Genomic DNA, 26,329 nt, shown 5'->3' with positions numbered 1-26,329 from the left:
ATAGATTTTGAAAATTCTTGAACTAATAACAATGTATTCTATTAAGATTTTGAAATTCATGAACCAATAACAATAAAATCTCAAAGTTTCTAAAGTTCATGAGAATACACTTGCCAATAATCCCGTAAGTTTATATTAGTTAATTCTATAGATATAAATATTTATTTATCCATTTAATAAAACATTTTGATCATTTTGGCTTTTGTGTGCTATATTGATGATTAAATAAATAGTTCTATCATATTTTTTTCTGTTTTATAACTATTGAACAATATTATTTTTTTGTAACAACGAACATTTATTCTATTACTCAAATTTGAGGTGGTCTAGATAACTAGACTAGAATAGAACAACCAATAAAATAAAGTTCTATATTGAAAGACCTTGCAGTTCTAGCTAGAGCATACAAAATCTGATTTTGCGCTCATCGTATATAAATGATCTTGAACTCCGGAAAGCATATGTGCATTGTCCCTATCCTGTCCAATTATGTTGCAGGCTTGGCCAAGTATGAGACTCCTTAATCATGACGATCAAATCCTTGCAATCTATCCATAAGAGCTGACATGTCGAATGCTGAAACATACTCTTCATCGTCCATTGTAGTGCTTCCCGTTCTGAATGCAAGACAAACTCTCTCCGTAGATAATTTTGTGTCCTCATAAGTTAAACATTCCCTAAGCTATCCATCCAAATACATCGACACCCGTTGAACTATGATGTGGATGTCCAATACCCATCTATCATGCATATATTACCCAAGCTTAAGACTTGGGGTTCCTCCATACTATGCTCTTGTAGAATAGGTGATACCATCTCGTTTGCATTGAACCAGACTTGATACTCACTCTCTGCATAACGAACTAATTCCAAAGATCCCTATCTATCCTTCTAAAGAGTTCGTCATTTCGGACTTTCCAAATATACCAGATTATGTAGAGATAAGGATCCCTATAGAATTCTGGCTCGGCGATGATGTTCTTTTTCCAGAAAAGATAGTCCATATTAGCATAAATACTCGGAACCGGGAAGATATCTGGATTTGTTGGTGTTGATGATAAGGTCTAAGCTTATGAAGCTGGCATGCATTAGAAAATAGCGTGAGTAACAGGCTCTTTTGGTTCTCCATGTCATGGACAATAGTTATCGCATTTCATGTCACGCCTTATTAAATTTCTTGTGTTACTACCATATGACCTATTAACAATTGCCATATAAAATGACATATGTTATATGTTCTGAGGCGCTTTTATGTCCATTTAACAAAACATTTATTCAGCTAAAATATTGCTATTTCATCATTTTGTATTCCTGTCTTTGACTACAAATATTACATATAATTATGATGATTGAACTCGTTACCCTAATCATTTCTGTTGAAATGTATTTTATTATTATACAGACTGTTCTACAATGTACGGTCTGATTGATAAAATATGGGACAACATTTTCAAGAAATGCATATATATTTTCTGTCAGTGTAAATTAGTCAAATAATTCATCTTTTTTGAAATGTCGACAGTGTAAATTAAAGAACATATAGAGAGAGAATAATTAGTATGGAACATGGAAGGTAAATGATGATCAACATCACATTCACAGTTGTTGACATCCTTAGGATCCTCGCAACGAAAGAGACCTTGCTCTGTCTATACATGTGAACACAATTTTTTTTTATCACTAAAAAGTACTCCCTCCGATTCAATATAGATGATGTTTTAGAAGGTTTGTTTTGTTTCAATTTACATGAAGTTTTGAGATTTTAAGGTTAATTTTAACTTTATTGGAAATTGTTCAACCAATTAGATTTTACAGTCTTTTTTATAATTGGTTAACTGATTTTAAAATTATATCTTTAAAATATTTTTCTAGAGAAATGTAATTTTCTTAATCTTTGTGCACTATTACAAAACATCAAGTATTATGAAACGGAGGGAGTATTAATTGAGAGACCCATAAAAACAAAAATTCTCAAATCAATATTACTTATTCTCACACCTCAAGCGGGAACCAAAAAATGTCGGTTCGATAACAACTTCTCATTTTAATTCACAAATTTGACTTCCCACGCGGTCATGCATGCATCCATTCAATGTACCAAAACTAAATTCAACCGTGTCGATTAACTAAGTCATCTGGGGTGTTCTTGTGAAACATAATATTGTGTGACGGACCTGCTTTACGTACAAAATCGAATGGAGATAGTAGATTTCTACAATTTTACAAAGAAGCGATAATTTGAGTTCTTTCTAGAGAACCGTAAGAGATTAGTGTAGGAACATAACTTAAGGTTATGTCTGGGCGTTGGGCGTGTGTCCATGATTCTCTGCCCATGATTAAGAGATCAAAGTGGTCCGTTATGTTTATAAATGAATCATCTTCTCCGAATTAAGAGCAAAACGATTACATTCTGTCTATTTTTGCGACTTTGGCTTGGTACGACGGTTTAAATGGTCCAGACCGGAGCTGCCCAGTAAGCGAAACTTATTAAGCAGTTGAAGTTGACTCTTCACTCTTCGCTCCATTATTGCTGGTTCGCACGTGAATACAACGTTCTCCATATGCACGTGGGTCTATCTAATTGGTTATGATCCTAGAGGATAGTCATCCCACGTGGGATATCAGCATGGTGTCATATTGTAGGGACATTTTTTTTTTTCTAATACTTATTGTGTACCTCCGTCAATGAAATTGAATATTATCCTGTAGGAATAAATGAATTTTGACAAGGATATGAGTATTTGTATCCTGACAAAGATATATGTATAACCATACGTTTAATTTTCCATATATATATATATTTATAATCGTGGAGAACCCAAAAGTTTTCTAAATCCAAAAACGAATTTCACGAGATCTTACATCCGGATACGAGTGAACGATTAAATTCATTTAAAACATGGCTAATCAAATCTTTTAAACTACTACAAAAATTATTGTTTATGAATTCTTTCAAATTCTTGGATTGAATACCACCCCCTAAGTAGCCAATGCTATTTGAATGCAGGGCAAAAACTCCGGTTGGAATCTTTTACCAGTTGGCCAAAGTGACTTGATTTAATTTTTCATATATGTATTATAAAAGTTCGTTTATGGGTACATTTATTTGGAAAAAATCAAACCATAAATTTATGTAATTGGAACTAAAACTTACAATTGCGTGTATAGTTTGTTTTCAGGTATTTAATATGATTTGATTGTGTATAAATTTCTCAAAGAACACTGTCATTTACCATTATTAAGAACCCATTCAATGAAAATATCTTACTAAAGTAAAAATGTATATATATATATATACAAATATAATTTTATAAAGGTTTCGATATAAAATCATGAAAGGAATTTTCAGTTTTCATCATTCAGTGAAATAACTAAATGCTTTTTGTCCAAACAAGGTTATTGAACACTTGTATTTTGACCAAAAAAAACACTTGTATATTACAAGGGCAGTTGCTCAAAAAAAAATATATATTACAAGGGCCTAACAAAACCTCAGTCTTAGAATATTAGTGGGCTCAAGCCCACTTGACTCATGCGATCCACTTTTAACACGTTTAAATTCGAGAAACCACGAGAATGTCGAGCTACACGCGTTTTGGCGCGTTGAAACGCATGGCCGTTTGGTTTTTCCGTTAAAAACTTCCATCTCCGGTCCGTCTAAACCGGGAAATAGACACATTCCGACCGTACACGCTTCATCACTTCCACTTTTTGTGTCACAGGTGATTGCGATTAGAAACAGATATTTCGCTACAAAGATATTCCCAAATTAAGAAAGGTATTGGAGATGATAAGTTAGCCACGAGAGAGATAGAGAGAGAGAGATTGAAAACATGTGGCTTGCGTTGTGTAAAGAGACCGAGCACCCGAACATCATCTCACTCACGCCACTCTCCTACCACTCGGGCCTAACCAACTAAAACCCGCCACGTCATCGTAAACTCTTATTTCCCGTGAGTTAGGGATCTTTACTTGTAAGGAACCAGACATGACCGCAGAGTCACACACCAAACCTTTGAGAGTTTTTGTCGCCTCTGATATGGAATCCATTGTGGGGGCGACACAAACAAAATATCTTCTTTTCTTCTTGGTCTTTTATCATAAGATATTTTCTAGCTTCCCATCTATATAGAAAAAAGAAGAAGAAGAAAGTTTAGAAACTTTTAGATTTGGGTTGAGCTTGTTTGATCTTACAATTTTAAATTTAGCACTAGATTTCAGAAGGTACCAATCTGGTTTCTTCTAGAGTTTCTAAATTTCCTTGTTCTTGAGGTTACTTGTGGAAGAAGTAATTAATAGGGTTTGTTGTGAGATTAGGAAGAAGAAGAAAGATGGGAGGAATGAAAGATGAGGCGAAGAGGATAACAATTCATCCATTGTTCCAAAGGGTTCATCTGAATGATACTGGAAGAAATGGCAAATCAATGTCTCTCCATAAACGTTCCAGTCTCCCTTCTCTGACCAACAAGATCTCTGATTCTTCTTCTACTCTCTCTCTGTCTCTTCCTCCTCCAGCCGACAATGCCTGTCTCGTGAGTTCTCTGCTCCTTAATTCACTTTAGGTTCTTGATTTTTTGTTTTCCATTACATACTCTAGAATGGGACAATTCAGACTTTGAATATGACTTAGTTATTAGAGGCTGTTTTTAAATACTTTTGTGTGTTTCAAAAAAAAACAGACTACTGATCAACCTGAAAAGAATCACTTTCCATCAATCTGCAACACTTCTCCAACAACAAACCTTGAAGAGAAGCTGAATAAAACCGCCACGAATTATCCAAGCCCCAGAGAATCATCAGTTACTAATACTAAGCCAAGTTCAATAAAACAAAATGAGTACCATTTCAAGAGCCTTGCCAACTTGGATTCTCTTAAGGTTCCTGTTCTTAGACGCTCACAAACAGATCCACAAGCAGACACAGATTTGTCAGTACTCCAGTTTTGTAATAGCGGAGGAGAAGCTGATGGTTCGAAGGCTGCCCTGAACAATCTTCATATTCCAGAACTCCTCTTGCCACAATGTTTTGAAGATGAAAGCCAGAATGAGTCTCTTAATGTGATGAAAACTCAAAAGAAGCCCAAAACTGTGCCTCCGTGCGAGCAAGATGTCTCAGACTGTTCTGCAATAGACTCCTTGTCTGGTATTAGTGCATCGTCTAATGATGCTGCAAGAGTGATTGGTGATAAGAGGTTTTGGAAGATGAGAACTTACATGATCAAGTATGTATCCCCTCTCACTTACTATGTCAGTCTCTCTTCTTATGATTCTTAAATTTTGCAGTGTTTCTTACTTTTTGTTCTTGCTCATATTTTTCAGTCAGCAGAAGATCTTTGAGGCTCAAGTGTTTGAGTTGCATAGACTGATAATGGTAAGCTCCTAATAACTATATTGTTTCTATGGAACTGTAACTAGACTATGATCTAACCATGAACCTAAACAAGATGCAGGTTCAAAAGATGGTTGCAAGATCACCAAACTTGGTCCTCAAAAGTAAGTTTAATGGTGATACAATGAGGCTATCCCCTTCCCATCTGCCTGAAATGGCTGCTTCAAAGGTTAAAAAAACAATCACCAAGAAGCACAAACCTGTAACTGAAGAATATCCAGAGCATATGAAACCAAAGCTTCCTCTACCTTCAATAAACAAAGACCTCATGACCCCAATGTGGCCACAACAGCTAGTTCCTCCTCCTGGAAACCAATGGTTAGTTCCTGTAATGACTCCTTCAGAAGGTTTGGTCTATAAACCATACACAGGACCATCTCCTCCTCCTCCTTCAGCTTTCATGGTTCCATTTTATGGACAAGATTCACTCAACACAACATTAGGTTTCCCTGTTACTCAACTTAGCCACAACTACTTCCCACAGCCTAATGCTAGAACAAGCCTTGACCAGAAAAGCCCATTTGGTCAGCTTCAAAGATGGTCCAACACATCAAGCCACATGACTCAAGCTGTTCCATTTTCCTTAAAGAAGTCTCAGGAGTCTAATGAAAGTGATGTACATGGAAGTACAGCTTCAAGTCCACCAGAGAAGCATAAATCAGATGTGCTTCCTCTTTTCCCTACAAAGCCTACTCATCACACTGATGAGTACGAGCAGAAACAGAAACCGATGTGCCGTGCCATTAGAGCCATTCCTCATAATTCAACATCTGCCTCTGAATCTGCTGCAAGAAGCTTCCGTTCCATTCAGGAAGGACTCAGATCATATGATTAGTTAGTTTTGTTTTACATTCCACATTCTTTTGCTCAATATCATCTAGTTTAGATTACTCTTCATATGAAGATGTAAATCAGTACTGTCACTATATACTGTCACTATATACATAAGACATACACACACATGTTATATTGATATTGTATTTGACATACAGCAAATAAAAGATAGATTGTTTTTGTTCCGTTGAATATCATTCCAGTTTTGAAGGTTAATTTATATTTATTTCTGGTTATAATCTTCTTCACATAATTTCATTTCATCTTGCTTATATTATTTTACAGTCTACAAGATTATTCCTTACTGATTAGAGGGTTGCTACAAAGTGATGAGTGTTCAGCCTGTGGATATGTCCCTCACACTCTTCACATGGAATGTGTCTGCTTGCTTGAGCTTTATTGAGCTCTCTTGTGACCATGACTGCTTCATTTGGTCTTTAATCAGATGAGAAACAAATGAGAAACATAGATGTTTTAGACCTAGGGAGTATAGTTTTCCATTAGAGTTAAGTCTCTATCTAAGCCTTTTTGGGTCAACAAGTCTCTAATTGCTTGCGCAGACAATAACATTCAGGCCATTCACAGACAAGCATGTAAGAAAAAAAATAAAAAATCAAATGTGGTCTTAAGAACCTGAAAGAGAATATAAATATACACTTCTTAATAGATATATAAGAATATAAGATCATCTCACTAGATTACAAGCTGGAATAATAAATACAAAACTACTATTTTGTTGCATTGAGAAATACAAAAATGAAATATTATCCTATATATTTTTATGAAATAATACTTCTCAAAAATCTTTTAGAATGATAGAAGACGAAGGAAGGATCATCAATTCATCATCACACTCCTTTCATGTTTCTTAATCTCGTTTTCTAGAGCTAAGTTGACGAGCGTAGGCTGCTACACGCTTTGCCCACTTCACAATATCTGCCTTGAGCATCTTTGAATCCATACGATTCAACGACAATGGTTTGTTCTTCTTCCCATCCGTTGATGATGACTCCACGAACGAGAATGACAAGCATCTATAATAACTTCCATTGTTCTTGCTCTCCGAAGCCTGTTTCTTTACAGACATGTCAGAGATCTCCAAATGAAAAAACTATGAATTTAGTAATTGTTGAGATGTGACGAGACTTATATAATAGAGAGAGAGAGAAGCAGTCACGCAGACAAAAGAAAGATAGTCTTACAAGTAATCAGACATGTGATGAATTCAGGTAAAAGACGTGTAAGCCAAGTCAGTAACATGCTGGTTTCGTTCACGTTTGACTTTGTCAACGCATATTCTTCTCTTCTCGTCACTTTGGCATATGGAATCAGGGGCGGATCTACAGTGTCCAAGGAGGGGGCAGCTGCCCCCACTAAAACTATACAAACTTTTCTATGTATTAGAAATATCAAGGATTTTGCAGTTCATATGGTTAAATCTACTACGATGCCTCCACTGGGTCACAGTTCAAAGCCCATCTGCCCCCTTTATTTTTCTTACTTTTTCTGATTCCTCTTTCCTCCACCTGTCGTTCTCTTTCCTATTTCTCACCTCTTTTTTTTTTTTACTTTTTTCTCACCTGCCTTTTCTTAATTTTTTTGTTCATTAATTATTCATCACATGTCTTTTGAATATTTTTGTTTTCATAACAAACAGTTCTAGTATTTTCTATTTCAGTTTATTTTGTTAGTGGATTTATTTTATAGTTCTTTTATTTTTTTAAAAAAATTATTTGTATTATTTTACTGGTTTAGTTTTCTTCTAAATTTTTTTAAAAGATATAAAATATTTATATATTATAATATCACTATTTAACTAATTAATTTTTCCCAAGTCAAAATATTTTCTAGATCCGCCACTGTATGGAATCTATATGTTCCGGTTAAAACTTGTTCTATGACTTACCTTTTGATCATTTTTTGCAAAACCATTGACCAAACCACAAGTAAATATAGAGTTTGGTGTGTCTTTATGTTTCATACATAGTCTTGTCCATGGTGAATCCAGTCATAAGAAACTTAATTTGCATTATAAAGTACAAGTTAGTCTATCAAACAGGGATGCTGTGTATGTGAACATAAAGCAGAAAGAAAAAGAAAAGAACAAAAGATCTATAAAGAGTTACTTCTCCATCTCAGGTTGGCAAGAACTTTTCAAGAGTCACAACATACAATTTGTAGCAAATGTCTTCTATTGCTGTTGCTATTGCTAATATTTACATATACAACTTTACTTCCATATTCTTTGCTCTAATTCTGTCTCATAAAGCTAAGATATCTCTGTACTGTACACTAAACCATCCATCACCTGCTAAACTGGACTATTCACCTTTTAACCGAGGTGAGAAAGGAGAAAACAAACCAGAGACCAAACTCATCTCATCATGTAGATAGGTAATGTTCTGTGCACTTGTCTTGCTGACCCATTCACTGCTTCGTTTATCCTACTGAAGACAACTTTCAGAGGGATGCAAGACACAACCTTCTCTTTCGTCTTCTCTTATCATCACTTTCTTCTGGCCACTTAGAGCAGAGAAGCACCTTGTCTTTACGGAAGAGGCGAAACTTTCTTTGACTTTGATGATTTATGTAAAGGCATGTGTGGTTTCTTGTTCTTGGATTTAGATGGTTTGGGCTTCACATCACAATCAAACATTGGAACAACAAGTGACTTGATATGACTACACAAAACATGGTCACACGATCCATCTTCAAGCATTTCAACCGTTGAAGGATGACCAACAACAGCTTCATCATTCAGCTTACTCTCAAGGGAAATCAGCGGGACATTCCAGGGTTCATAGTTGGCCTTTTCCTCAATCTCCACGTCATACAGTTGAGAATCTATTCCCATAGCTGAAATGACCAAAGAGAGAACAATGAGGCAGAGAGTTGTTGCTGGCTTCTTCAGCGTAAGCAATTCTTCCAAAGCAAGTAGTAAACTACGTGATCATATCTGCTTACTTTATCTTGACCTTTGCCTATGTAGGTATTTCGTCTCACATGAACGGAGTTTATAATCTGGTGTTGATCCACAAAGGCAAGAGCGCATACTCTGGGCATTATATGGGTCGAGCAAGAGAGTGGTCAGCTCCATTATAACACATACACAACAAATACTTAATTACAACTCCAAAGCTCACATATTTGTGTATTAAAAAAAAAACTCGAGAATACCATTATTAACACATATTTAATTGGCAAGGGGTTCAATACAATGATGAGAACACGAGCCTTCAACGGTAAGAGGATATATATCACTAAACTCTCAGGAGGAGGTGGCATACATCATAATGTACAAGGCTCATCATTTCTCCATGTAATCTCTTTTCTTGATCTAACTTCTTCAAACATATATTGTTTGAATTATCTTTACGTTACAGAAAAACATATATATCGTTTTTAATTTTTTTCTATAGACCACCTTCATGATGTCTTTATCTGCATTCTCATTCCTGAAATTTTCATATTATTGTTTTATATCATTTACAATATGTTAGAAAGACCAGTCAACTATAAAACGTATGCTGCACCCAAAAAAAAAACTCTAAAACGTATGTGTTTTACAAGGTTTTTCAGAGGTCCCAAATCTGGATATTGTGAATAAAAAAAAGGATATTGTGAATCCACCAACAAATATCTTATAAGTTTGTTTTAAAGAGATAACAAATAATAACAAGAATAAATTGGATTGATAGGGATGTCACATGTATAACAGTAAGATGAATAGCAGTCGTTGCACTTGTACTGATAAACTTATCAGTACAATAAATATTCAAATTGATATATTGTTGTACAATAAGCACAACATGAATTGAGCAAGGCAGCCCCCACAAGACATGTGAATTTGGTTATGTAATACGACTAATAAGTAATAAGAGTGGACCATTACCAAAACAGTCAACAGTGAGCCCATCACAAGAGGAAATTCAGAAATGATAGCTTAACACATTTAGTTAAACACTGTCAATTCAACTTAAACCAATATTTATTCTTTATTCAAATATTTTGCCCTAATTCGTTCCTAAGAAGTGGACCATTATATTAATTTGGTATCTTAGCGCTATCTAGTATCTACGGCCACATGGACCACCATTTAATTTGCCAGCCCTTTTCATTTTGACATTTTTGTATCATTTGTTTCCATTGAAACAATCTCTATTCAAAACTTGTTGCATGGTATGGGTAGAGCCATCTACATCTTTAATTACATGTGAGTAGATTGTTATTTGGTCCTTTTCTATATACATTAACTGAATATATATGTTTGAATGGTAACTGCGGTTTGGGCGGTGCGGAACAAACGGTTTAACTGCGGTGCGGTTTTAAAAGTTATAAAAACGTATAGATATATGGTATATGTAGAGATTTTTGTTACTGTTAACTGCGGTGCGGAGCGGGACGGTTCGTAACATTCGAAGTCATAAAACTTGACTTTTAACAAATAATATTATATCACTACAAATTTTTGTATTTAAAAGTAAGTACTTATAATCTTATGAGTTTGATTGGACGTCTAGACCTAATTAATCAGCGCCTAATTTTAATATTAGAGATTGAATGTTTGATTTGACATGGTTTGCAAAGTATGCCTTAGTGCATTTGATCATAGAGTCTGATTGGACATTGCATGCAATCACGCCTGCGATGCATTCCATTCACAAATTTTTAATAAAAAATTGTAAACTCAAATTTATCAGTGAAAAAAGTAAAAGAAAAACCATAAATAATTAACATAAAATGCAACTTGTTGTTCTTTGTCTCCCCCGTCAAAAACAAAATATCTCTCAAATCGGAAGAGCAAATTTTTGTAACCACGTTGGATCTCTCGTATCTATCTTTTTACCATTTCCAAAACAATTGTCGAACCACTCAAATCCAAAAGATTGATGTATGTTGAGGTGAAATAGTTCATTTTTATAGGTACGTAGGGATGGACGTTCGGATATCCATTTGGTTTCGAATCGGATATTTATGATTTTTGGATATTTGGTATAGGGATATATAATCCGTTCGGATATTTTTTCATTTTGAATTGGGTTCGGATAATTAATTCAAATATATCTGAAATTCAAATTAAAAAAAAATTGAAATGCATTTTTTGTTTTGTCTTCAAATCATTCATTTTAATGTTATTAGTCCAAAAACAACATGAAATGTGAACAACAACAATAATACGTCCAAAAACAAAGTGAAACTATCAACAAAGTTTATAGAATACGAAAAAATAACTAAAACAAACGGCATATGTATTATGACAACAAGATAAGTCGTTCAGTAATATAATTCATATTCTATCTCTATTTTTGTAAAGCTAAACAAGTTGTGCAATAACATTCAAACACAAGCAATTATTCAGTACGTTATGTTATCACTTCTTCGATCAACAAAAACAATCTCTTTAAAATTTAAATATGTGGACAAACCAAACAAAATCGACTAACTTCAAAAGGTTGCAAACAAAATTGACTAACTTCTGAGCATCATACAATCTGAATCAAATTTATAATCATCACACAAACAAAATCAAAATGGAGGATGAGAAATAAATGGAGATTGCACAGTCGACTAAATTAAATGGAGGATGAAAAATATAGATTTAGGCTTATTTATATGTATGTTCGGATATTTCGGATAATCTTTCGGATATCAGATATAACTGATCGGGTTCGGTTATCCGAACATGCTCATATCAAAGATCCATTCGGGTATTTTGCTATTTCGGTTCGAGTATTTCGGGTCGCGTTCGGATAACAGGATCGGGTATAGTGCCCATAAGAGAATGAAGTGTGCATGGCGTGAATATCACCATCTTTTTGAGAAATTAGACGTATTAATATTGGCAAAAAAAAATAAATAGACATATTAATAACAAGATATTGCATGTACTCAACCAATATGGTGAGAAAACGTAGTTAGTATACAATATACGATGTTGGCATTACACCTAAGAACAATAGTCGTGCGTGCAGTTTCAACCATAGCTCATGGCTTTGCTCAAAACAACAACGCACTGATAAGATGCACATGACTAATCCGTGACATAAGTTGATACATAGTACTGATTATTACTATATAGTCCACATAATCACATTTTTCTTGGTGATCCTATGTTTCTCTCAATACAAACGTTCTAGAATCACCAAACAAACTTTGTTTCGATATATAAAATCACCTAAAAATATGTTGTGAACTATTAATCAGTGAGAAAACCATAGCCATTGTTCTATGGCATACGTCAAAGACCATTACGCTCCCCACTCTTTGTGAACGTCATTCGCGTGTTAAACGAGTTTGTAATGATTTACAAAAGTTGTTATAGTAATAGTAAGGAACAAAACAATTTTACAAGTCTAAAAGACCAATGAATACAAAATAGCATAAGTACTTGAGGAATAAAATATTTCCGATAAACTATTTTCTTCCACTTCTTTCAAAGTTATCTAAAGCAGAATATTCTTCTTAGCGACGTGAACTTTTGTCTTATTTATCTAAATAATTGAGCTAATACAATGTTTCATCACTATTTAAATTATACGACATAGAAAACGCCATTTTGAACTCAAGAAAAGCAGGCGACAACTAGTAGAGAGTCAATATCATGATTCTAGAACGTAGGTGTCTAAAGCGATTAATACATTAACTAAAATACGAATGTCACATGCCGTAAGAATGTTGTTGATCTATGTCAGATTCATGCACAGTTATACTATTCTAATATTCGATTAAAAGAACTTATCCTGCGAATATTTCAAAGGGCTTCAAGCTTACATATCAATAACCAATGACATACAATCGTTGGCTAAATACGTCACCGATAAGCATAAAATAACAATAATGTCGTGGCGAATAGCGGAACAATTCATTTCACGTCATGAGTTTTGTAGATAGTATTGTTCTAGAATTAATGCAAGTCCTTAACTATATATAGTAAGCATTTTAAAAACAAAGATTAGAATTTTAACAAACTGCATTATAAATAAAATAACAAAAGGGAGTAGTAGTAACAGGAGGAATATAATACCAAAATGACATAACATCGAACCTGTTCACTGTCTATGTGATGACTCAAGCCATCTAAAATCAGTTTTGCATATCCATAATTTACGAAAATACCCCTCGTTTTCTTCATCTCAGTTTTTCTCCACTCTGTTCATAGCCAGATCGGTCCACGGGCTACAACCTCCCCCGTTACCCGCTTCACTCCTCCTCAAGCCCATGCCCAACCCCATACCCGGATCCCAACCCGACCCGTCGAGCATGATCCCGCCAAGACCCAGCTGCATATTCGACGCCAAAAGCGAGCTGAAACTCCCACCACCACCACCGCCCATCTCCATACCTTTCACGTCTTGGTCCCCGATGGGAAACCCGTACAGCATCCGGGTCGGATCCGTATCCGGGTTGGTTTCCTTTTGCGAACCAGGATCCGGATCAGGTGTTTTGGCCTTCTTGTGGGAGTTGGAAGGAGAAGTAGAGGAAGAGGTGGATCGTTTCGCGTTCTTGCGAGAACCACCACCGACGGGAACGTTGCGGAGAGCGCCGCCTTTCGTCCAGTAACGTCGGCAGCTTTTGCAAAAGTGACGGGGCTGTGAGAGGTTGTAGTTGTTGTAGTAACAGAACTTAGTGTTGGGTGAGTCACAGCGAGGACACTTTAGCTGTTCTTGGTCCGGAAATTGCGGTTGTTGTTGTTGCTGCTGATGTAGTTGTTTCGCCATCATGGACTGGTAATAAGCTGCTGGATCCTGCATTTCTTCCTCTTCACGGATAAAAAATCTCTTTTCTTTTCCAGGAAAATTTAGCAAATTCCCAAATATAAAAAGAATGAATATTTTTTTTTTGTAACAATATATATATGCAAACCTGTTAAAAAGACAGTTATAAGATCGAATCTTGGAGATGGTGGATTGCAATTTCTGACTGGGGAAGAGTTAAAGAAGAGAGAGATGGGAGAGTAAGTTATTTTGAGGTTTTTATAGAGTGGAAGTGGTCCTTATCGCATAAATAAGACAAATTTAACACTTTCTCTCACTAAGTTTGAGAAAGAGAGAGAGAAGTGGAGCAGGCAGAACAGAGAGAGGAAGAGAAGAGTGTTGGAGGGTTAAAGTTTAAACGAGAAGATAAGCTTTGTGAGGTGTGGTGTGTTACCGACTAGTCTTATAGGACGACCCAATTACAAGATTACCGCTTCCGTAATCTTCTTCCTTTTGATTATTATTTTTAACATTGTGCTAATTAATTATTAATTAATATTCATTTTTTGTAACATAATTAATATTCATTTATTTAATTAGATGACAAGAGCATTGCTGTTGGATTTTTTTTCATTGACTTGTTGACTTCTTTTAACTAATACGAACATAGAGTAGATTTTTAGTTTGATGTCATTTTGTCCGAAATTAAATATTTTAGTATATGAATTTGTTACATTAACAAGATTGATAGCTTCTGATAAATAAAATAATAGAGTATAGTTTTCATCAAGGTTGGCATAAGTTAAAACTTGCGAAACACCAAACTTTAAGCCTTAAAATTTATACAAATACTTCAAAGTATATAATTTTTTTCAAGAAAATTTTAAAGTTTTATGCATTGTGAATTTTTGTAAAAGAAAATAATGTTGAAGAAAAGGGTTTTTGTATAAATCGAGGGGGTAATAACTTTTTCCAACATATATGGGATACGCCTGTCTTGGTGCCAAGATGGTTGTTTTGGCTTCATATGTTTAGACAATATCGATTATACGTATCTTTTTGTTCTCTTATACTTGCTATTACGCTGCCCCGAAACAAACATATTTGCCTTTTCCTTTTGATGGCTAAAAAAAGTCTCTCTACTCCTTTTGATGGATATGGTTTGCTCATTTTCACAAGACAGTCATTGGCATTGCTCCTTAGCTCTGCAGGCTTTGTAAAATCGACGAGTAATCTAGAAAATAAAAAAAAATTCTCATCTTCTTACTGAAGAGTTCATAACCATTTCTTTGTAGTAACCTTATGATAATAGTGTATTTAGGCTTCGATTTTTACCGAGAACGAAGTTGTTGGTAACTGAACAAAAATTAGGGATCAGATTAGTCGTCGATATTCTCTAAAGATTAGTTGGATATTAGTTCAAACATCCTAATTATGAAAACAGCATTTAGTTCTCGATGTAAAAAAATTCGTTTAATTATGTTTTTTTTTTTAAACTGAAATTCGTTTAATTATGTTTCTTCATGTTTCTTCACGTTGATCTCTCAAAACCTTTTATACTCGAATCTTCCTGATTAAACCATAATCAAGAAGACAGCAAACGGAAGACAACAAAAACACCCATTTTCCCATGAGTTTTTTATCCATGCACTACAATCTCAGTTTCGAAAATTATAATGAAAATTAGAAGTTATAATCCAATTAGCAATAAACCAGACGTGATTAGCATTTAATATTGTTATAATTTCCCAAATAAAAAATGAAAGTAAACAATAAGGCCATCATGCACTGCCATAATTTCTAAAACCCACTCTGGCTGAAGAATCAGGAGACAATAGTTAGTTAGCGTCCTTGTGAAGCAAGAATGTGCACTCGATGAGAGTGAGTGAGATCATTACACTCAAAAGTCGAAACTTAGCCGTTGATTTATGCACTGTTTGTGTCAATGAACCAGAGCCGTCCGTCTGTCAAGGAACAGATTAAGGATATTGTCGTAGCGTTAAGCTGCCGTAAGAGCTGACCATTTTGCTCTCGTGTGTTCTGTTTTGCCAACACGTGGGACAAGCACTCCACTTCTTGATTCCCCATCATCGCGTCATTTCTACGGCTACGATTCGTGGCTGCTGCTTGACGCATGGACGGCGTAGATTTAATTTGGCCCTCTCGAATATGTATGTATGTATATACAACCAAGTCATATTGTGGTGAGTGACTAGAAACGCATGTTAATTACTAGTTAAATCGAGTTACTAATTTTTCGAAAATTCTGTCAAGTTACGTACACCAAACAAAGTTTCCCTTGAGGTATTCAAATAAGAAAAACGTTTTTTATTGTTGTTAATTGATTTGGAGTCTTTGATTGTGTGTTTTGCAAATGTAATGGATAATGAAAGATATCAAGAAAAACAAAAGGAATGATATGGTTAAAGAATAATAAGAGAAGATCGAATTATTTGTAACGTCAGAAACTACAAACAAGAAATCTTTTACCAGAAAATAACAAACAAATAAATAAAACATGATATGGTAATTTTAAAATAGTTCCAAGAATATTCCAGAATTAACTACAATCACGATTTTTTCTTATAATCGGATTCCTTCTTCTGGTTCTTGTCCAACATTTTAAACTTATCCAGACAGAACACAAGTAAAAGCTTCTAAAAAACTTACAGAAAATAGCCATCTTTCTTAGTTGTTATGTAATGAAGAAATAAATATCATTACCAGTGATTGCTATCTCCAACCATTTGATCAGTTAGAAAAAGAGTCAAAGATGTTACAAACAAAGACAGAGAGAGCATATAAAGGAGCTGATGATGTCATATAAGCATCTCTGATTCACTTTCACAAGTAACAAACCTTCTTTCGTTATTTGAGTATGTTTTCTTCTTTTTTTTGAGGCATATTACATGTACAAACTCTTAGCAGCGGCAGAAGCTATCAAGTTTTCTGTTGGATGCCATGCTAGAGGCAGCAATTTGGTTGTGTGGTCAAAAGTGTTACCATTCTTATCGCTTCCAGGAGTCTCTGCTCCTGTTTAAACTATTTATTGATTAATTCCCTTGAGGGGCTAATGCTAAAAGGCACATGGATGAAACCCACTTACCTCTTCTAGCCACGCGTGTTGTACTGCTTAGTGATGGTCTTGATGGCCTCGCGGGAGTTGTGACTTGTCTCCTATAACGTTTTATCACATATTCAATCTAATCAAATACTTAGACTAAGGAAAAAAATGAGAGAAATAGATTCACCTTGCTAGTACCAGTTTGTTACCTAATTGGGTTTTTGCTTGCTTCCAAAGTTGTAGATTGCTGGAAACAATGTTAAAGTGGGGCAAGTTTATTCCAGTAAAATCAAAGAAGATGATATGCGTTACAAGCATACCTGTAAGAACCTGTAGCCACTTGCAACCCGTCCCCATTTAGACAACATTCAAACTTATCGAATATGGAATCATTTTCATATAAATCACAGAGCTGTAGATGGTAACGGAAACGTGGTCATCAGTTATGCATCGAGTCTGCTGACCCAACTCTCTCTCAGAGTACAGGAAACTGACCTTTGGTCTTTAAATGTTCGTGGACCAGGAAAGTTGACACCGGACCCGAGTCCAAGTTGATATCCCATAACTGACATGTTAAAACACACACAACCATGGGTCCAGTTTTCCACATACAGTTAGTTTGACATAGCCAATGCCAAACATAACAGTAGTCACCAAATCCAGCTCTCTTGATTTAATGAAACATAATGCACAAGGAAAATTATACAAAAAAAGGGTATGGACCTTGAGAGTCATGTAGTCAACCTGTGATTATATCAACTGCAGAGGAAACAGCAGGTAACAGTCAATTTCACTTCAATTTAGATAAATGTGATTAAAGTGGAAACTCCTATGCAATCTTGTAATGGACACAGTCTGTAACTCATGATCCAACATCTCCTCACCTAGTTAGAAACCAAGCTAGACAATCACATAGCATAAAACATGCAAACAGAAGACTTAGTTCGAAGAACAAAACAATCATTAAACAAACATCCAGGAAACCTTCGATCATAGACGAAAACTTTACAATGACCCATAACTTATAAAGCAGAAGCAGAAATGCATGGAATAATACCTTCTTGGACTTCTTCACCAGCGCTGCGTTCACCGGAAATCTGAGAGAATCTCCAATCTAAATGGCCTGAAGAAGCTTGGGCCTCATCACCACAGTTCATTCTCTCTCTCTCTCTCTCTCTCTCTCTCTCTCTCTCTCTCTCTCTCTCTCTCTCTCTCTCTCTCTCTCTCTCTCTCTCTCTCTCTCTCTCTCTCTCTATCTCTCTCTCTCTCTCTCTCTTTCCCCCCCCCTATATTATAATTTGGATGTGGATTATGATTTCCCACTTTTTTCTCGTTTGAATCAGTTTTTTTTCTAATATTTCTTCCTATATGGAATGAATTAGATGAACAAGTTTTATTGGTATTGCAAGGATTTTCCTCCTATCGAATGCTCTTTTCTGCATATAGTGCAGTGTGTGGTTTTATAGGTTACACTAGATGCGTTCTTTGAAGAATCTTATGATGTTGTTGTAATATGATTTCATATGGTTCTGTTTTATGATTTGTATCGCTATTCTATTGTTGTTGTTGTTTGTTTAGCTGTTAATAGCCTCTTTGTATCCTCTTTTGCTGAAGTGTAAACATATTTAAGATTAGTTCAAATTTGGTTTGATAAAAAAAAGGTCATGTGCTGTGTGACCTGGAGCTTTCTCAAAGTATTGTATATGTGTTTTCTATTTTAAATAGAGAGGAAACATTTTTCAACAACATACAATGTCTATAATAAAAAGGAAAATGCCAGAGTCCTTAAAATTAAGAATGGGCACAACTAGAGTCTTAGTTTTTTAGTACTTGTTACTTGATCTATATACACAAGTATTCAAATTATTATACTTGCTACTTGTTTTGACATTGCCAAATATTTGCGTTTAGAAGCCGATACAAGACCAATAACGAATAAGAGCTGAGTATCAAGTACTAGTATTTATGTCCATCCCTACTCAAAATTAACTATCAACATTGTTTTACAAAGTATATATTTTCCATTTAATTTTGGTTCGGTTGATCTCACTTTCGAGGTTGTGAATCCTCTGTTTTGATTATTTTCTTGAGCCCAAAAATACATCAAGCATTTCATTTCTCCGTCCAATCAAATTCTTCTATGATAAAATTTTTATATCCCTAGAGGTCTTAGTCAGGTTGCTGATGTATTAGCTAGAAAGGCTAGGATTAATAATCAAGATTATGTAATTTATGTAATTTCCTGGCCAACCTCATAAGCCATTGTACTCTCTTTGTTTTATCTTTGCAATGAATGGTTTTGTTGACAAAAAAACATAAATAATGTTTTTATATTTAATCTATATATTATTTAAAAATAAATTAGCTATATTTACTTGTAGATAAAAATTTTATTTATATTTTGTTGTATAGATTTTTTCATATATAGTTTTAGTAACTATAAAAGCAAGTTTATATTTCTTTTTGGAATGGGGCCCCCATTAAATTAAATCACTTCCGGCTCTGCGTTTAATAGTGTGCGTGAATTGGGTTGCGTTTTACAAGAGAATCAACAAAGTATTCTTCACCGACTGGCCATGCCTAAAGCTCCATCAGAGACGATATTGAGGAAGGACCTAAGAGCAAGACTAGCCAATGCACATAAGCTTAAAATGTGTAATCATACATGCAACTCTTATTTATCGTTATTAAAAACAAAGGAAACAAAACTTAGACCATCTCCAATGTATTTCTCTATTTTTACCAACTCTATAATAGAGGTGGGTTTTACTCCAATATATTTCTCTAAAATAGAGATCTCTACGGCTCCGACTGGTGACATGTAGTATTGAGTTCGAGTTGCAGTATGTATTGTAATTTGATGTAACTTGCAGTAAAAATTATGTGGTAAAAACTGTAAATTTATGTAGTAAGTTTGCAGTAAAAACAAAAGTTATCATTTTATTAAAATTGATGACTGGTAACATTTTTGATGTATAAGTTGCAGTATAGTTTTAAATTAAATAATTACAAATAAACATATACATAATGAATATTTATTAAAAACAAAAAAATACATAAGCTTATTCTAAAATAAATAATAAATAAGAATATATTTTTACTTTTAATATGTGAAATAATTTTGACAAGAAATAAGTTGTAATTTGTATTATTTTCTAAAGAGTTATAACTCTAATAAAATTATTTCACATATTAAAATTTAAAAATATTATTATTTTTTATTTTAAAAGTAAAAATATTATCATTTATTATTATTTTCTAGTTACATTTTGTTTTATAATTTTAAAACAATAATTTATAATAAAAATGATAAACATAAGATACTTTTAAATTTGTGGGTTTAAAACCATAAATAAAATTTTCAAATTTACAAACAAAATCGCATATAAACGATACTTAATTATTTACACTAATATATGAAATTATTTGTTTTCAGTTTCCTAAAGATGTTGCTAACTTTGTGGGTATAAAACCATAAATTATAGAGAATCTACTAACGTGACACAAATTTAACAGTTGTAGTTGATTTTTTTAATTGTCGTTAGTTTCTTTTTTAAATAGAAAAATTTATTAAAATGCTAACCCAACTTCTAAAACATGGATTTTTCCTTGATGTTGCATTAAGTTTTGAGGTATCAAAATTACAAAGGGTATAAGTCAAAATCTTAACTCAAAGATACTACGTGTTAACTCAAACTTTAAATCAGAAAATCAAACTTAATCCATGGTAACATTTTTGAGTTGCTAATGATTTAGACCTCTAACTCAAACTAAATCAATGATACCATATGTTACCAATCAAAGCCTACATATAGAGCAAAATATAGAGGAATGCTATTTATTTCTCTATAAATAGAGAAAAAAATAGAAATCTCTATTTTAGAGGCAAAAATAGAGATGAGTTGGAGTGGTTTTGTCTCTAAATGCTATTATAGAAGTGGAAATAGAGGTGAGTTGGAGATGCTCTACAGTAAAAAAATTGCTCTATTTTCTTTGTATTCATTGAACAAATAATGATTGTGTTTGAAATTTTTGTACTTTCTTTAAGTTATATGATTTAACAAAATTAGGTAAGAGTGTTACAAAAAGGAGGAGGATAAGTTTGATGAAATTAACACGCTGACGTCAACTCAGTATCAAAATCTTTCACATAATGGTAGAATATAACACCAACAATTCCCAAAAGAGAAAAGCAAATTAAGTAACATCCATCCCACCAACAGAGGAAAAGGCATCTTAAAATATTGAACAAGAAGACCTAAATGACAACGATAACAGAGAGAATGGAATCCACTAAACATGAATGAGGTCGTAAAACAAGTTGCAGAAAAATATTTGCTCTATTTTCTTTGTATTCATGTTATAAAACAAGTTGTATTTTTTTTTCTTTGCAATTTGTTTTGGTAAATTTGGTGGCAAAATGTTACCTTACTACAAAACGATATACTGCTTGATATTATTTCAGCAACTGCCCTAAAAAGCTCAATATAGCATTCACCCAAATTAATAAGCATCTTAAATTATTGGGTGAAAAATCAGGAATAAAATTGCATGAACTAGACATGATAAGTGAGAGAGAATAGAATTGTAGATACCACTGATCATGAGATCATATATAGATCAAGAATTGAGTCAACAAATTGCATAGAAATAAGATAAGGTAAAGGTTTACAGATGGCTACAAGGATACTCCTAATCAAAATCAGCCAGAGAGGATTTGAGATTTTAATTGATAGTTGGTATGATTTGTCACTTAAAAAAAACTATATAATGACAGTTGATTATGCAGCTCATGTTGCACGTTCAAGCCATATTATTTAATATATACATGATATTGTCCTATGTACATGTTGAATTATTGCCATTTGACCCCTTTTTTTCTGAATCGCAACTTTTTCATTAACTTAAGATAGGTGGGAGCATTAAAGTATTCCTCAACAACTACAGCATTCTTTGCTATCAAGTCTTCAACCACATTTTGATCACGATCCAATAGAAAGAGAAATCATCAATGCAAGAAACACCATAGAGGATGCATGTCCTCCACAATTCCATAAATTTCTTTGAGAGAGCTCTCTCCTTTGATGGCCTTGATGAGCTGTGTCGAATCTGATTCAAACCTGACGGACCTGCATTATTGAGTTATCATCTGCAGAGTTGCAAAACCTTGGAGAGTTTTTTTAACCCTTAAAAAGCAAACAATACGTTTTGAAAAGAAGTCTTCTGTTGTGAAGTAGAAACCTCCACACAATATGTTGTCCCGACAACAAGAAACGCTTTTTCTTACAAAGAAGTTAGATCAAGAACCTCGTCAAGACTTCATATTTAGGTCTAAACTTCCTGATATCTTCATCCCAAACCACCTTCCTCTCACTGATTACGTCTTTCAGAGATTCTCCGGCAACGGAGACGGCGATTCCACCGCCACATGTCTCATCGACAGTGCCACCGGCCGTATCTTTACCTACGCCGATGTACAAATCAATTCACAGCGAGTCGCAGTCAGCATCCATCGGCTAGGGATCCGCCAACGTGACACCGTGATGCTCCTTCTCCCTAACTCGCCGGAGTTTGCTTTCTCCTTCCTCGCTGTGGCTTACCTCGGAGCCGTCACCACAACCGCCAATCCGTTATACACGCAGGCTGAGATCGCAAGACAGGCAAACGCCTCCAACGCGAAGATGATCATTACGAAGCAATGTTACGTCGATAAACTTATAAACTTCCAAAACGACGGCGTTCTGATAGTTTGCGTGGATGATGAAAACGGTACCGTTGCGTTAGCTGACGGTTGCGTTAGTTTCACGGAACTAACTCAAGCTGATGAAACAGAGCTTCCTAAACCGGAGATCTCGCCGGATGACACGGTTGCGATCCCGTACTCCTCCGGGACCACGGGGCTTCCAAAGGGCGTAATGATCACTCACAAGAGCTTAGTTACGAGCATCGCTCAGAAAGTCGAAGGAGAAAACCCTAACCTCAACTTCACGGGAGATGACGTCATCATCTGTTTTCTCCCAATGTTTCATACTTACGCGTTCAACGCGTTGATTCTTTCGGCGATGAGGACGGGTGCTGCGGTCTTGATCGTGCCGAGGTTCGAGTTGAATCTGGTGATGGAGCTGATTCAGAGGTACAAAGTCACGGTGGTTCCGGTGGCTCCTCCGGTGGTTTTAGCGTTTGTTAAGTCTCAAGAAACGGAGAGATATGACCTGAGTTCCGTGAGGATGATGATTTCAGGCGCGGCTACGCTTAGGAAGGAGCTTGAAGAAGCCGTGCTCCTCAAGTTTCCCAATGCCATATTTGGTCAGGTTAGATTGGGTTACTTTTTTTACAAGTTAAAGTGCAAGAAATAGGAATATTGATACTGAATAAAGTTAGCGGTGAGTAAATTTACTAGAAAAAATGGATTTGTGGAGTTTTTGCTTCTTTATAATTCGTTTTTGTACGTTGGACTTACCGTGCATTTGTTGTCATCTCATTATAGTCAACTAAGCAGGAATAGTTAGCACAAAATTATAGACAAGTGGAGTTTTTATGTATAGATACTCCAATAATGAGTGTGGTTGCCAGGTCGGGTTGTGAAGATTTTATTCTGATTGTCTCGTTGGTTTGATATAATATTTGTATATATATATTCATAAACTGTGAATTGTTTGATTTAAAAAAGAAAAGTTTATTTAAATAGAGATTTTATTTTAAAACCGCGTACATCCAACAATGGCTCATCGTGTGAAACGTGTTACAATTAACTTAATATTGTTTGCATAATACATGAATTAACACATTTCAACTAGTTAAGAAGATATTTATATATATATATAAGTTAGTCATAATTTTTATTTTTATTTTGCACGTTTAGCCCATTACTGTGTCACATTCATATCTCGACTCTTTATAAAATTATAAGAAGCACCAATCCAAATAAATGTTATAGCTCATGAATTGATTTTGGAAGTATTTGAATTATAGATTTGACAAAAGAAATGTATTGCATTATGAATAGATTGTGTGATGAACAAGAAAAGACTAACAATTACTAACAAATTTAATTCATTAACAAAGGACGTACCACATGTTGATGAACACCATGTTCAATATGTGGGTGGGCAATTCATATAACGTTAGTTTCTGGTTTTATTAATAACATTTTTCAGACTGGACTATTATGTATTATTTACTGCTACTTTCTCATTATTTCATGTCTTCGTTAGTGGGAAATTGAAAAATGTTGTTGTTTAACAAAAAATTTGATGACTAAACAAAAAGGAACACTGTTTCAGGGTTACGGAATGACTGAGTCAGCAACGGTGGCTAAGTCATTGTCATTTGCAAAGAACCCATTTAAAACTAAGTCCGGGGCGTGTGGGACTGTCATCAGAAATGCTGATATGAAAGTGGTGGATACAATTACGGGGGTCTCTTTACCGCGTAACAAAGCTGGCGAAATCTGCATCCGAGGCGATCAACTCATGAAAGGTAAACAAACAAATGCTTTGTACGTTTTCTAAAAACAATATTTGATGGTGAAAAATGGTGCGATGTTATTAGGTTATTTGAATGATCCGGAAGCTACTGCAACAACCATAGATAAAGACGGGTGGTTACACACAGGAGACATTGGGTATGTGGATGATGATGATGAGATATTCATTGTCGATCGATTGAAGGAACTCATAAAATTCAAAGGCTATCAAGTGGCTCCAGCTGAACTTGAAGCATTGCTTATTTCTCATCCTTGTATTGAGGATGCTGCCGTTGTCGCGTGAGTTTAGAAAGCAAATCTGAAAATTTCCAAATTGGATACACTAATGATCATGTTCGTAATAATATTTAATATTTCAGAATGAAGGATGAAGTTGCTGGTGAGGTTCCGGTAGCATTTGTAGTTAGCTCGGAAGGGTCTCAGCTAACTGAAGATGATGTCACGAGTTATATCTGCAAACAAGTAAGGTTTAAGATTCCATTATCGGTCTTTAGATACAGCAAACACACAATAATGTAAACTTTGTATGACTTAATATATAGGTGGTTCATTACAAGCGAGTTAAGATGGTGTTCTTCACTGACTCTATTCCCAAAGCACCATCAGGGAAGATATTGAGGAAGGATCTAAGAGCAAGACTAGCTAATGGACTGATGAACCTAAGTTAAAATTGTCAAATGTGTTATCTTATCATACACGCAAACAAAAAAATTGTTGATAAACAAAGAATATTAAATCACTCAATATAGTTGCTTGTATTCGTGTGGTGAATAATTAATAATTGTTGTATTTTTTGTTTTCCTCAAAGTTATTTTCATGAGAATTTGTACTCCCTACACACCACTTTTCCCCTATTTGCACTCCATACCCTATATCCCTCCAATTTTCTTCTTCCCAACATTACTATTTTCCCCCCCATTCAATGATATCCCACCTTTGTTAGTATATTTAGCTAATTTACTCTATTTTCATTTGGTTGAAATATGGTACCATGTTTTAAGTATGACATAATTGTACAATGGCCGGGGAGGGGGGGGGAGAACGACCCATCACTACAGATGTAGTATAAGATGGGGTTGATATGCTGAATAATATAAATACCCACAGTAATATATTTATATGATAGAGAGATACAACAACTTTGTGGTCTAAATCAGACTATTGGTGGTTCATAAGAATTAGCTTTGCAACTATTTATGTCATTGTCATATTAGGGGTAACCAAAAACGGGATACTAATGGATAACCACAACTAGTAATTTGATTAAAAACATATAAAGCCACTCATTGACATAAACAGTTCTTGGTAGTGGTTGCATACTTGCATCTCAAGGTAAACAACCATGCCATCAAAAAGTTGGAAAGTATCCTACTATTGGATTGCATATTTTCTACTGAAGCTAAAGCAACACATACTCTCTTTAATGGGAAGAAAAGTTAATATTTATTGCAACTTCGATTTGTGTTAATCAGGTGTAAGGAATTGTCTCTACCCTTCGTAATTATGGGTTAATGAGTAAATTTCTTTTAGGAATCTATTACCCCGAGTTTCAAGAATTATCCCCTTTTTACAAATTGTTTTATAAGAAGTTCCTTTTTGTTACATTATTGTATCGTATAGTGAAGAAGATGCATATGGTTTACGAATGTGGCAGATATTGGAATGTGATATTCAAGTTTTAATGCAGACTTGAATTATAAGAGTCATCTAAAAAGAAAAGCAAGCTTCAAGTAAAGAGAACTTCGAATCAATACTATTAAAAGGGAAGGAGTTTTAATAAATCGACTTAAAAAAGTTGTTTGGACTCTTTTATTAACTAATAATATTATGGTCTTACTTTGATTTGGACAAACAATATGTTAC

General features: G+C 34.6%; 4 protein-coding genes across 6 annotated transcripts; 2 read left to right on the top strand and 2 right to left on the bottom strand.

Annotated features, from left to right (window-relative positions):
- The first annotated feature begins 1,804 nt into the window (after positions 1–1,804).
- LOC103859900 (protein HEADING DATE 3B) lies at positions 1,805–6,519 on the top strand. 2 transcript variants are annotated; one of them, XM_018657143.2, is made up of 5 exons: positions 1,805–4,224; positions 4,318–4,532; positions 4,680–5,221; positions 5,319–5,370; positions 5,444–6,519. In XM_018657143.2, exons 2-5 carry the CDS (start codon positions 4,332–4,334, stop codon positions 6,221–6,223), a joined length of 1,575 nt encoding a protein of 524 aa, XP_018512659.1. In that variant the 5' UTR covers positions 1,805–4,224; positions 4,318–4,331; the 3' UTR covers positions 6,224–6,519. The 2 variants fall into 2 exon arrangements, with proteins under 2 accessions (XP_018512659.1, XP_033144172.1); XM_033288281.1 differs by having other exon boundaries at positions 1,817–4,224; positions 5,450–6,519.
- Positions 6,520–6,832: 313 nt separating this feature from the next.
- Positions 6,833–12,895, bottom strand: LOC108871104. The gene has a single exon (XM_033288282.1). The coding sequence runs from the start codon at positions 7,307–7,309 to the stop codon at positions 7,091–7,093; it is 219 nt and encodes a 72-aa protein (XP_033144173.1). The 5' UTR covers positions 7,310–12,895; the 3' UTR covers positions 6,833–7,090.
- Positions 12,896–13,126: 231 nt separating this feature from the next.
- Positions 13,127–14,672, bottom strand: LOC103859899 (dof zinc finger protein DOF3.1). Of its 2 annotated transcripts, XM_009137495.3 has the most exons (2): positions 14,086–14,672; positions 13,127–13,967 (listed from the first exon to the last, which is right to left on the bottom strand). In XM_009137495.3, the coding sequence occupies exon 2, from the start codon at positions 13,941–13,943 to the stop codon at positions 13,356–13,358; it is 588 nt and encodes a 195-aa protein (XP_009135743.1). In that variant the 5' UTR covers positions 13,944–13,967; positions 14,086–14,672; the 3' UTR covers positions 13,127–13,355. The 2 variants fall into 2 exon arrangements, with proteins under 2 accessions (XP_009135743.1, XP_009135742.1); XM_009137494.3 differs by having other exon boundaries at positions 13,127–14,367.
- Positions 14,673–21,335: 6,663 nt separating this feature from the next.
- LOC103859898 (4-coumarate--CoA ligase 4) lies at positions 21,336–25,300 on the top strand. The gene is made up of 5 exons (XM_018657105.2): positions 21,336–23,291; positions 24,264–24,459; positions 24,532–24,745; positions 24,826–24,928; positions 25,009–25,300. The coding sequence occupies exons 1-5, from the start codon at positions 22,233–22,235 to the stop codon at positions 25,132–25,134; spliced, it is 1,698 nt and encodes a 565-aa protein (XP_018512621.1). The 5' UTR covers positions 21,336–22,232; the 3' UTR covers positions 25,135–25,300.
- Positions 25,301–26,329: the final 1,029 nt, after the last annotated feature.

Source organism: Brassica rapa, chromosome A03 (assembly GCF_000309985.2).
Source record: "Brassica rapa cultivar Chiifu-401-42 chromosome A03, CAAS_Brap_v3.01, whole genome shotgun sequence".
NCBI lineage: Eukaryota > Viridiplantae > Streptophyta > Magnoliopsida > Brassicales > Brassicaceae > Brassica > Brassica rapa.
Note: the sequence above shows the minus strand (reverse complement) of the source record. Positions and strands in the feature narration are given on the sequence as shown.